The 12,466-nt window shown below is 45.1% G+C and overlaps 1 protein-coding gene across 1 annotated transcript in view; it reads left to right on the plus strand.

Moving 5' to 3' along the window:
• CSMD2 (CUB and Sushi multiple domains 2) overlaps nt 1-12,466 on the plus strand; it is a 600,812-nt gene that overhangs the window by 522,114 nt on the left and 66,232 nt on the right. Inside the window, exons 47-49 of the mRNA XM_047870009.1 lie at nt 1,393-1,581; nt 4,727-4,873; nt 7,420-7,608. Of these exons, the coding sequence (XP_047725965.1) occupies nt 1,393-1,581; nt 4,727-4,873; nt 7,420-7,608 (525 nt within the window). The remainder of the gene's footprint in view (nt 1-1,392; nt 1,582-4,726; nt 4,874-7,419; nt 7,609-12,466) is intronic.

Genomic DNA, 12,466 nt, shown 5'->3' on the forward strand with positions numbered 1-12,466 from the left:
TACTTAAAAAAAAAGGGGGGGGGGTGTTGCAATGCTACTCAAAGGAACCCCAGATGAGCTGTGTGAATTCTGGGCCATAGAAAGCATTTTGTTTGTTAGCCCAGACCCAGTGCTGATTAGAAAGCCTCATTTCTGTGAAGGCAGAAGGTTTGAAGGAAACAGAGGAAATGGGTGGAGAGTGAGTAGCTAAATCTCCTCCCCAGACAGCCTCATCTCAAATTGTAATCCAGGAATTAGTCCTTGGCCTTGCAGTTCCAGAAACTCTCCTTTGTCAGTGTCCTAGAATCCAGCACATTCAGGAAGCCTGTCTAACGGCACATACACAGCAAAATACCAATTTCTCTGTTTGCAGTGATTGGGATAGTGATTGGGATACTTGCAGCTACTGCCCAGGGCATGTCTCTTTCAAGGTACTGAAGAAGTTGATTCAGTCCTCAAAACTTTACTGTGGAGTCCTCAGCCCAAGCAAATAGAGGTGGATCATCCTCAAATTTATTTCAAATAGGATTTAGTGACACTTCCCTGTACCCTCAGGAGAGAGCACCTCCCTGGTTTCCAGGATGTGCAGGGCTCCTCTGAACCAGAATCTTCTCTAGCCTCCCTGGTGACAGACACAAGAAACCCAATCTAGCCCCTCCAGCAACTCCTGTTCTAAGTTCTACATTGACTGTCTTCCTTAGGGTGACATATTTGTCTTTAGATATCTTAATACTACTAATAAAGCCATAGCCAAGCTCTGCTAGTTTCTTCTGTTCCTGGTGTAATTACCATCATCATCTCTACAATTTATGAAAGAACTATGTTGCATGCTTTAAGTATGTTATTTTCTATAATATTATATATATTATGTTAACTAATGTACAATTATATAATGTTGTATAATACAATAACCCTGTAAGGCAGGTGTTATCTTTCTGCATTGGAGGTGGAGAAGCTATTGCACAGAGAGAAAATAATTTTTTCAAGACCACATAGCTAGTAAGTGACAGTATAAATCCAGGTGTGTTTGACTCAAGATTCTATGTACTTACCTCTTCCCTGTACTCTTCTTTGTACAAATCAAACCCATTTACTAGATTAACTCTTGGATTTAAGGATGCCTTACTGTTGTTTCTGTATGTATAATCCTCAGTTACTCCAAAGCCCATATCTGAGCTAGGATGTGATCCCAACAACTGGCCTCGCCTGAATCCCAGGAATATAGTACCCTTGACACAGAATCTGAGGTCCCCTCATGCCATGGTGCAGTATAATGATGGGTGTTGGGATCTTGTTTGAATGTGCTCAAATACTCTTGTTCCAGTGGTTGTCTTTTGTGACAGAGAAATGTGTTGGCCCCAGATCCATCTCCATCCCGTGTACCTGGTATTTCTCTTTCTTTCTTTCTCCAAGTGCACTGCCCAACGAATGAGCTTCTGACAGACTCCACGGGTGTGATCCTGAGTCAGAGCTACCCAGGAAGCTATCCCCAGTTCCAGACCTGCTCTTGGCTGGTGAGAGTGGAACCTGACTACAACATCTCCCTCACGGTGGAGTACTTTCTCAGTGAGAAGCAGTATGATGAATTTGAGATCTTTGATGGTAAGTCAGTCAAATGTTGAATAGTTCCCTGCTGCAGATAGCACAGACCTGCTTTAGAACCTGAGGGATCTGTGCCATTACCTCCGTATTAGAGCTTTCCAGAGGCTCCATGCAACATCTTTCTGTACCACAGAAATCCCAATACTTTGGTAGCTGCTGAATTGTATGGACATGGGGCAAAGCTGCTTGTATTGTAGGCTCATCCTGCTACAGAACCCTTTCCTACTTTAGCACCTCTTCAAAGCAAGTACCTTGAATGTCATTCAACAAATGGATCATAGCAGTATTCCCACATGAAGAATACGCTGCCTCTGAAACCCAAAGGAGGGGCCACCAAACACTGTGCTTCTTTCTTGGTAGTAGAAGGGAAAAGGTAACTTGCTCTTTAATTTGGAGAAAAAGTTTCAGCATGTCCTCAAACCACTGGGGAAATTTCACCCAACTCTTTGTAGGACTTATCTCTTACCCTCTGGAGCCATGTGTCTTACAAAAGCATCTACACTAATTGTCCCTTCTGGCTCATCAGAGGCAATTAATACAACATCATCATATAGAGAACCAATATGCTATATTCTGCAGAATGTCCAGATGGTCCACGTCTCTTCATACTATATTATGACAGTGATCAGTAGAATTAACAATGCTCTGGGGCAAGGCCATGAATGTATACTGTTGTCTATCTCATGTGAATGCAAATTGCTTATGATCCTCCTTTCTGATGGGTATGGAAAGAATGCATTGCTAGATCAATAACTTCATTTCATGCAACCAAGGCTGTGATCATCTGCTCTAATGAAGATACTACATCTGGTACGTCTACTGCAAACGAGGGCCACTACTTGGTTAAGTTGGTGCTGTGAGGTGGATCTGGGCCAGGATTTCATTTATTACCAACTCCAACCCCCAGACACCTCTACTCCAACAGAGGAGCCAGCGATAGTGCTTCGGGTCCCCTGGTATCAGCATTAATTCACGCTCTGTATCCAAAATGTTTGGAATACCTGGACATTCCCTTTTTTCCAGTATTCAGTTGCCTGAGGAAATAGCAGTAGGTCTTTAGGGGGAAGGACTGGCAGAATCACTACTATCTATAATTGATAACATTTTGTAGGGCCCTTTTTCATGGGGACCCAATCTCTCCTTCAGGCAAAGTGTTCTGGAATAAGAAATGGAACGTAGCTCAAGTCTCCAAACTGGGTGAGGGATTGCAACTTTCCATTGGGGTCAGCTTTTCTCACCTTTTTGACTATATATCCACGATCTGTTTTGTTCATCTATTCATATATTGGGAGGCTGCCTGTCTACCTTGCCCTTAAGAATATCATGTTGGGGCGCCTGGGTGGTGCGGTCGGTTAAGCGTCCGACTTCAGCCAGGTCACGATCTCGCGGTCCGTGAGTTTGAGCCCCGCGTCAGGCTCTGGGCTGATGGCTCAGAGCCTGGAGCTTGTTTCCGATTCTGTGTCTCCCTCTCTCTCTGCCCCTCCCCCGTTCATGCTCTGTCTCTCTCTGTCCCAAAAATAAATAAATGTTGAAAAAAAAATTAAAAAAAAAAAAAAGAATATCATGTTTTGGGGACACCTGGGTGGCTCAGTCAGTTGGACATCTGACTTCAGCTCAGGTCATGATCTCACTGCTCGTGAGTTTGAGCCCCACATTGGGCTCTATGCTGACAGCTTGGAGCCTGGAACCTGCTTCAGATTCTGTATCCGTCTCTCTGCCCCTCTCCTGCTCATGCTCTGTCTCTCTCTCGAATATAAAATAAAACATTAAAATTTTTTTTAAAAAAGGGGGGCCGCCTGAGTGGTGCAGTTGGTTAAGCATCCAACTCTTGATCTCAGCTCAGGTCATGATCTCACAGTTCAGGAGTTCGAGCCCTACGTCGTGCTCTGCGCTGACAGCATGGAGCCTGCTTGGGATTCCATCTTTCTCTCTCTCTCAGCCCCTCCCCTGCTCATGCTCTCTCCTGTCTCAAAATAAATAAATAAACTTAAAATTAAAAAAAAAAAAAGAATATCATGTTTTGTGAGACATCACCATAGATCATGCAGGGTCGGCCCTCCCAGCTACCATTCCAACCTTGCTGCACATTTTAGTAATTATGCAAGCCTCTGCCTGGCCCCTGTTTTCTAGAATCTTCTCATCTCCATCAACACCAGGAAGCCCTATTCTATGGCAGCATCTCCTTCCATCAGTTTAGGCCAACAGAGGGTAGATAGGTGTTACTCAGGTTGTCGATGATGCTGGTGTTCACCCCCTCACCAGTGTGTTCCTCTTTGCTCTAGGAACTGGAGTATATTCCAGGGCTTCCTGAGAGACATGGTCAGCTAGTGGGTGTTCTGGTCTGATACAATAGACCTATTCTGGCAAGCCATTTCTCTGAGCCTTTTGACCCCTTCCTTCATGGTTTGTCACAGCAGTTCTGATGGCTCTATTTTGTTTAATGTGGTCCATTGCTTTTGCCAAGCTTCCAAGAGCCATCTCAGCAGCGTATCAGAACCATCACTCAGGACTATTTCCAGGGCAATAAATCCTGTTCTGGATTATTGAGCTTTATACTCTGCCTCCCTTGAACCAACTGCCTTTAATGCACTCCCAGGCATTAAAGGTGGGGAAAAAGAAGAGGGAGGGCTTTCTGGAAGAGCCTTGGAAAGGATTATTGGGGAACAATGTTGTGTGTAACATTGAAACATGATGTTTGCATGTAGCTTTATTGCTATTTATTCATTTAGTACATACTTTTTCTATATGGCAAGCACTGAGCTATTTTTAGTATGCACATGAGAAGTAGGTGGCAAGGTGGAGATTCCCAGTTTGCAAACCAGCTCTTGCATTAACCAGCTGCTTGACCTTCGCAAGTCTCAAGATGGCAGATAGATTTCATCTCTCCTGCCAACTCCTATAAATTGGTACTGACTTCCTGGAGCACTGCTTTAGGGCTCAGGAGGAAGGAGCACCCAGCACAGTGGCTGGGGATGCAGACAGAGGAGCGGAAGTAGACCATTGCACCGGCCCTGACCATCTGAGCCTAATGTCTTCTCTTGAGGAAGGGAAATGGCAGCTGGTTACATTTCAGGTATCGAATCAAGGTACCTAATCTCTAGCACCCATGCTAGTCTGTAATTCTGTGTCCCGTACTCTCACCCAGGTCCCTCAGGACAAAGTCCTCTGCTGAAAGCCCTCAGTGGGAATTACTCGGCTCCCCTGATCGTCACTAGCTCAAGCAACACTGTGTACCTGCGCTGGTCATCTGACCACGCCTACAACCGGAAAGGCTTTAAGATTCGGTATTCAGGTGAGTAAAACATAAGGACTCAGGAGAAGGGCTACAACCCCTGAGCCCTTGAAGTTGCTCACCCAAAACAGCCAGGTAAGCCATGGGCCACATCCTGGTCAATGGCAGAGATCCTACCCGGGGACTGGCAGCCTGTCTCCTCTGAACCTCTCTCACTACAGCTGCACAAATGTCCCTGGCGGTCTCCACCTCCCCTCTTTTGCCCTTTTCCCCACTTTAAACTCTTCCCTCTCTTCTTTTTGTACTTCCAGCCTATTATGTCTTTTGGATAAGTTTATTATATATCATCGGATAATGCCTATGAGGTGATCCCATCCCTAACACTGTTGAAACATTAATAAAAGTTCCTAAAAACTGAGAAACCCTAAGATGTGGGTCTCCACGTGGGAAATGTTAGGCAGCAAAGGATGGCCTATATTTTAAGTCCAGGAGGCTTTGTTCTGCTCTGCCAGCCAGAATCATAGGCAGAGGCAGGTCAGGGGCCAAGCCAGGCAGACGGCTGACCAGGGCCGCAATCTACAATGGAGCACAGAAGTATCCCTGGAAATGTAATGAAATGGAGAAAATGGAATTTATCCGAACTCTTATCATGGGGATTACTGTCTCTGGTTGGAAAGAAAACTTGATAAGCAGCCTGATGCCCATTTCGAAGGGGAGTGGGTCCATGAACTTCTGGCTGGGCTCTGCAAGCCTGGAGGCAGAAATGAATTACTTGAGACCATGAGGAGTTCCACAGGTGTGGCTTCAGGAAAAAGCAAACCAGATGAAGCTGAGGAGAACGAAGGAGAAGGTTCTTAACTGTCTTAGGGTCCATTTTCTCTGCAGACTGAACCCTAAATTCCTTTCCAGCCACACACACATGAGGAAGGGGCGCTTCCTGACCCCCAAGGCCAGTGACCAGCTCTGTCACAAACCAGCCAAATGATTCCTAGACAAGTCACTGAACCTTTTCAGGCTTCAGTTTCCTTATGATGAAAAAGAAACCGTAAGGTCCCTGTCAGGTGAGGTTCAGGCCACTTCTTGGCAGTTCCCAGCAGCTGCTTACACAAAGGAAAATATAGCATGTAGTTAGCAATGCACTGTGATGGATGCTAACCTAGGAACTAAAAGCCATTAAGGAGTTGCCCTTTCCTTGATGTTCTTAAAGACCAATCACAAAAACAAAACAAAAGCAAAAAACAAACAAACAAACAAAAAAGAGACCAAACCAAAGAGAGCAAACCAAACAAAAACCAAACAATCACATGTTTGGTCACAACTGAGTCAGTTGTGATTAGAATACTCACTCACAGAAAATGACTTAAGTACATGGTGAAACAATTAGTACTTCATGAAAATACAGTAGGCTTGTATACTTTGTACACACATCCGACACTATGATCAAGTGTATTTTATAACTGAGATTCCTATTCTTGACTGATGTAAACACATAGGTCCGATATACGCAGGACACAGGTGGCGAAGCAGGAGCAAGGAAGCACATCTGGCCTAGAAGGGCGGTATTTAAAACACCATTTTCACCAGCAGAGGGATGTGGACCTCAAATATGAGACCAGAGGACCTCACCATGGGGTGGCTGTAGTAAGGGCCTTGGCACCTTCATCCTCCTGCGTCCCGTGCCTGCCTGGGAGACCTGGCCAGAGACTCTTAGAGCAAACAGAGGTACACGTTCCGAGTGTTCCTCTGGCCACCCTCATTCCCCGCCTCACAGAACTTCCTCTGTGGATCACTGGCAGGAGTCTTTATGGTCAGCACCCTGAGGCCAGGATTTTTGACTATTTTCTTCACAGTGGTCTTCCCTGTACTTAGAACATCACCTGGCACATAATAGGTGCTCCACGTCTGTTTGTCAAATAAGTGAATGAAATCCCAGTTGAAGCCATGAAGGGGCTTCACTAAAGGGGAAACAGGACCGTGGATTTCATGTCCTGGATTGCCACGGCTCCCTCTCCCCCAACCCCCTACAACAGGAAGGAGAAGGACCATTTATTGAGCACCAAGTCCCCTACACTGGGCTGGGGACTTTACAAACACAAACCCGTTTGAATTGTCCAAAAACCTGTGAGGCAGGCGTCTCAAATCCCAAAACATAGGTGAGGAAAGTGGAATTCAAAGAGCTTCAGTGATCTCTTTGTCTCAAGTCACAGAGCTAGAAAGGTCAGATACAGGACTCCAGAGCCCACACCCCTGCAGTCACACTCTTCTGGAACCAACCCCACTGGGGTCTATCTCCTGTGCCTCTTTGGGAGCTGACAGGATTTGAGAGCCTGAGCTCAGCTGCAAGATCAGTACTGCCTCCGGGTCACAAACGGGACCCAGGGCTTCATGGTTTTTTCTCTTCTTTTCTTTTCTTTGGCTTTACTACACTGGCCATTTCTCAATATCAACCACTCAGATCTTCCTATATAGCAGTGGGCCTGGCAGTGGCAGAGACAAGGAGATTGGTGAGGGAGAGGAAAGGGGAACAAAAGGGGCGGCACGTGCAGGAAAGAGCACATCTATCTTCTGCTTGCACGTGGTCCCCTGAGCCTCTTCTTGTTGTTCAGCTCCCTACTGCAGCCTGCCCAGGGCTCCACTCCATGGCTTCCTTCTGGGCCAGACCAGCACCCAGCCCGGAGGCTCCATCCACTTTGGCTGCAACGCCGGCTACCGCTTGGTGGGACACAGCATGGCCATTTGTACCCGGCACCCCCAGGGCTACTACCTGTGGAGTGAAGCCATTCCTCTCTGTCAAGGTGAGGAGTACCTTGGAAAGGGGGTGCCCAGTGGCTCCGATCCTTCTCACATCACTTGGGTTTGTCCCAGGACCCATCACTTCCAAATATGGGTTTCCTCATTGATAATTCATTCTTTCAGCGAACATATATTGAGGGTCCATAATATCTCGAGCCCTGGGGATATACATATGCATAAAACAGTCTCAGGGTGTTCAGAACAATAAGGGAGAAGATACGTAGCCACATAAATGCAAAATGGCAGGGGAAGGAAGTGCTGTATCAGTAGTACAAACAGCATTGTGGGAGCCCAGAGGTCAGATGGGACCTACCTCCCTCTGGACAGCTAGGGAGGACTCCGAGAAGAGAGGATGTTTGGGCTTGGGCTCCTATAGCCGGTGGGGGTTGGGGCCAGGCATTAGCAAGGAAAATATTCTAGGCAACAGCAAGAGCATTTGCAAAACCAGGAACCTGGAGAGAGATCAATCACAAGATATGCAGAGCAACTTGGGCTGCCTGAAGCAGTAGGTCGGAGGAGGTGAGGGACAGAGGGAACCAGGGTGGAACAGCGACCATCACCATGTTCATTGTCAGCAGTCAAGCCCATGATATGTATCAGGTAGTCTGGCACATATGAAAGGCCTGCATTGCCTTTCATAATTGATGGGATTTGTTTTCCCTTAAAGCAATATAATTCAGACTAGAGATCGGGGAAAAAAACTATGGATAATGCAAAGCGTTGCTGAGGGGGAGGTGGGTGGGGGGATGGGTTAAATGGGTGATGGGGATGATGGAGGGCACATGTGATGAGCACTGGGTGTTGCATGTAAGCGATGAATTACTAAATCCTACACCTGTAACTAATATTATATTACATATGTGAACCCACTGGAATTTAAATAAAAACTTGGCAGCAAAAAAAAAAAAAAAATGACCTATAATCCCATCAGCTGAGATCACTGTGTAACATTTCAGCACATTTCCTTTGATCTTTTATATGTTGTTTACAAAAATGGCATCCTCAGTGCACAAAGCTCTTGATATTTTCTTAGCATCTGTCACGTAATTAAATACAATTCCTCATCATTATTTCCCATGGTCGTGTAGCATCACGGAAAAACTGTCATTTATTAAGTATCATCCTCTTGTTGGTCATTTGAATTCCTGTATTGTTTGCTACTGTGAACAGTGCTGCTGTTAAAATCCTTAGAATCCCATCATTGTGAGCATCCATATTTATTTCTTAAAATAAATTCCCAGAAATGAGATTGTTGAACCATAACCTGTGCAGAATCTGCAGCTTTTGACATTTACTGCTCTCCAGAATGTTTGTCTTCGCTTCCACCAGCATGGGAAAGTTGTCTTTTCTGCCATAGTCTCAATATTATGTACTGCCTTTAAAAAAAAAAAAAAGAAAAGAAAAACTTTGCCCATCATACTGACAAAAACAGGAAATCACACTGATGTTTGATTTTCCCGTGCTGTGGTTCCTAGTGTGGTGGCGTACTTTTTAGGGATCTGTCATCTCTGACCCTCTTGCCTGTGCCTGAGCTTTCTCAAACAGTGTGTTCCCAGAGAATGGACTGTCCACAAATGGCAAATGTCATTTGGCTTTGGTCTCCATGTCTCCAGCCTTTCTTCTGAAGCTGCGGTTGGAACCTACCATGCCTCTCATATCTGTTTTCTTTTGCCACTTCCCCAAACTAAACCTCTCTAGGCTTCTGTGTACTCATCCCCATACTACTTTGTACCTGGCCCCATCCCCAGGCTTTCCACTGATGCCCTTCCACTCAGCCATTCCCCCTGAGCTCTCTGGAATCCTGGTTTCATGGCCAACCAGCATATACCTTTGGCCACTACCCAGAGGGCCGTCTTCGCTCTCCTCTCACAGAGACTAGCTCTCTTCTGAGAACACAGATTCTGGGGGCCTTTTAAGCACAGGGTGTTAATCCCCCATTCTCCACATAACCCAGGACCAGGAAAGGCCTGGCATTCTTCCAAACCATGACTTTCCACCAACAAATATATCTCATTAGAAATCCTGTGCCTTCTAACTAGCTTTCTCTCTCCTTCCCCAGGCCATTCTTTCCCTACGTAGTCTCTCCCTGAGAGATCGCATTCCACCACCAGCTTCCAATACTTGGCAATTCTGTCCCCACCTCTCCTACCCACAGGAAGTGTTCCTCCTACCTCAGAGTTTGTGGACCGTGTTTTGGCATGGAGATCAGGTCTCAGACTAGGAAGTTATCCTCTGTCATCTTAGTTATCCACAAGGGAAGAGCCGGACCGCAAGCCATGAGAAGCAGCCGCCATCTACCTCCTTCACCTGCTGTCTCCAGACTGCCTGACTCCTCATGCAGAATATCAGTGGGGATCCAAGTATTTCTTCACAAAAAGTTCAAGGAAGCAGAGCAGTTGATCACAATTTGACTAACCTAGTACCACCAAAGGAGTTTAAAGTCTTGCTGTTTAGGCATTAAAAGAGCATCGGGGCACCTGGGTGGCTCAGCTGGTTAAGTGTCCGACTCTTAATTTTGGCTCAGGTCATGATTTCATGGTTTGTGAGTTCGAGCCCCACGTTGGGCTCTGTGTTGACAGTGCGGGGCCTGCTCAGCATGCTCTCTCTGCCCCTCCCCCATGCGTGCACGCACGCGCACGGTCTCTCTCTCTCTCTCTCTCTCTCTCTCTCTCAAAGTAAATAAACAAAAAAAGAGCTTCATATTCAAGTGCTCCTTATTTCTTCATTCCTCATGTTCTCCTCAGTTCCTCCTAATTTACTCATTCCTTCTGTTTTCCAGTCTTTGAAGCCTTCCATCTTGATATCCCAATCCCCCTCTCTCTGGACAATCCATCCTTCCCCATATCATAGTGAAACCCTGGCCCTGTATCTCTTATTGGTTCTAGTAGCACCGAGTATCACTATTGGCCAATGTGGATGGGACCTTCCTCTACTTGACTTTTTCTGGGTCTGAATGAGGGAGGTCTGAGCTCTAGACTAGTTACAGAGGTGGGGATGGATGAGGAACAACAGTGGGTACTCTGATTAACTCCCCTCCATCTGTACTAACTCCTGAACTATCAAAGGGCAAACATAGTTTGTAAGTATTGATTTCTTTCAAAGACCACACAAGCTACTCCTACCTCAGTAATGTGTGTTCCTCCAACAAACGTAGTGTTGACCCTACTCCTTATAAAACAATGACCACAGCCATGTTGCTGCACACCTTTGTCTCCTGAGCCATCACCTTGAAATTCATTTCTTTGTCCTCTTGTGTTAGCACTATCATTTTTATATCCCATATCTTACCCCTTCTTGGTTTGCACCCTCTTTCTGATAGAGTGTAGCCTTAAGTAAATTCCTCGTAAAGGGTTCTTGAGAAGGAAATTCTCTGAGTCTTTAAATGTCTGAAAATATCTTTATTTTTGCCCTCACATATGCATGGTAGGTTGACCAGGCAAAATTCTCGCTTCCAAATCACTTCCTTCAGAAGAGCATTCCATTTGGACATACATTGCTGCTGATAGGAAGTATGATGATTCTGATTCTCATTCCTTCTCAGGGATGTCCTGTTTTTTTCTCTCTCTGGGAACTTGGAGGAACTTGTCTTTTGTCTTCTGAAATTCCATGATGATGTATCTAAGAATGGGTCTCTTTGCATCCTTTTGTCTCCCTTTCAATCTGAAGACTTGCATCTCTCCAGCTGTGGGAAATTTTCATCTGTGACAGTTCCACCCCTCTACTTTCTCTGATCTCTCTTTCTGGAATTCTGACCTGTTGGATGTTGGGCCTCCTGCACATTGACCTCCTGTGTTTTCAGTCCCCTTTTCTCATTTTCAGGTTGTCTGTTTGGTCTATATTCTGGGAAATTTCCTTTACTTTTAATCTCCAGCCTTTCTATTTAGTACTTATTTTATCATATTTTTTAATTATTTTTTATTTTTTTATTTGAGAGAGAGAGAGAAAGTGAATGGGAGAGGGGCAGAGGGAGAGAGAGAGAGAGAGAGAGAGAGAGAGAGAGAGAGAGAGAATCTCAAGCAGGCTCCACTCAGCATGGAGCCCAAAGTGGGGCCCAATCCCATGATTCTGAGATCATGACTTGAGCTGAAATCAAGAGTCAGACACTCAGCCATCTGAGCCACCGAGGCACCCCGACAATCACATTTTTAATTTAAGAGAGCTTTCCCTTGTTTTTGTTGTTGTTGTTGTTGTTGTTCCCTTTTCAAAGCACTCTGTTCTCATTATATGAATACAATATGCCACCTTGACTTCTCAAGACACTGCTAATCAAAAGTTTAAGGATTATGTATCGTCTATTTCCTGAACTGTGTCTGTTTCCTAAAGGAGAAGTCTATTTCCTTTTTTTTCTATTTTTTTAACTTGTTTTATGTTTGTTTGTTTTTTTTATTTACATCCAAATTAGTTAGCATATAGTGCAACAATGATTTCAGGAGTAGATTCCTTAGTGCCCCTTACCCATTTAGCCCATCCCCCCTCCCACAACCCCTCCAGTAACCCTCAGTTTGTTCTCCATATTTATGAGTCTCTTCTGTTTGGTCCCCCTCCCTGTTTTTATATGATTTTTGTTTCCCTTCCCTTATGTTCATCTGTTTTGTCTCTTAAAGTACTCATATGAGTGAAGTCATATGATTTTTGTCTTTCTTTGACTAATTTCACTTAGCATAATACCCTCCAGTTCTGTCCACATAGTTGCAAATGGCAAGATTTCATTCTTTTTGATTGCCGAGTAATACTCCATTGTATATAGATACCACATCTTCTTTATCCATTCATCCATCGATGGACATTTCGGTTCTTTCCATACTTTGGCTATTGTTGATAGTGCTTCTATAAACATGGGGGTGCATGTGCCCCTTCGAA

This window comes from Prionailurus viverrinus, chromosome C1, assembly GCF_022837055.1.
Source record: "Prionailurus viverrinus isolate Anna chromosome C1, UM_Priviv_1.0, whole genome shotgun sequence".
NCBI lineage: Eukaryota > Metazoa > Chordata > Mammalia > Carnivora > Felidae > Prionailurus > Prionailurus viverrinus.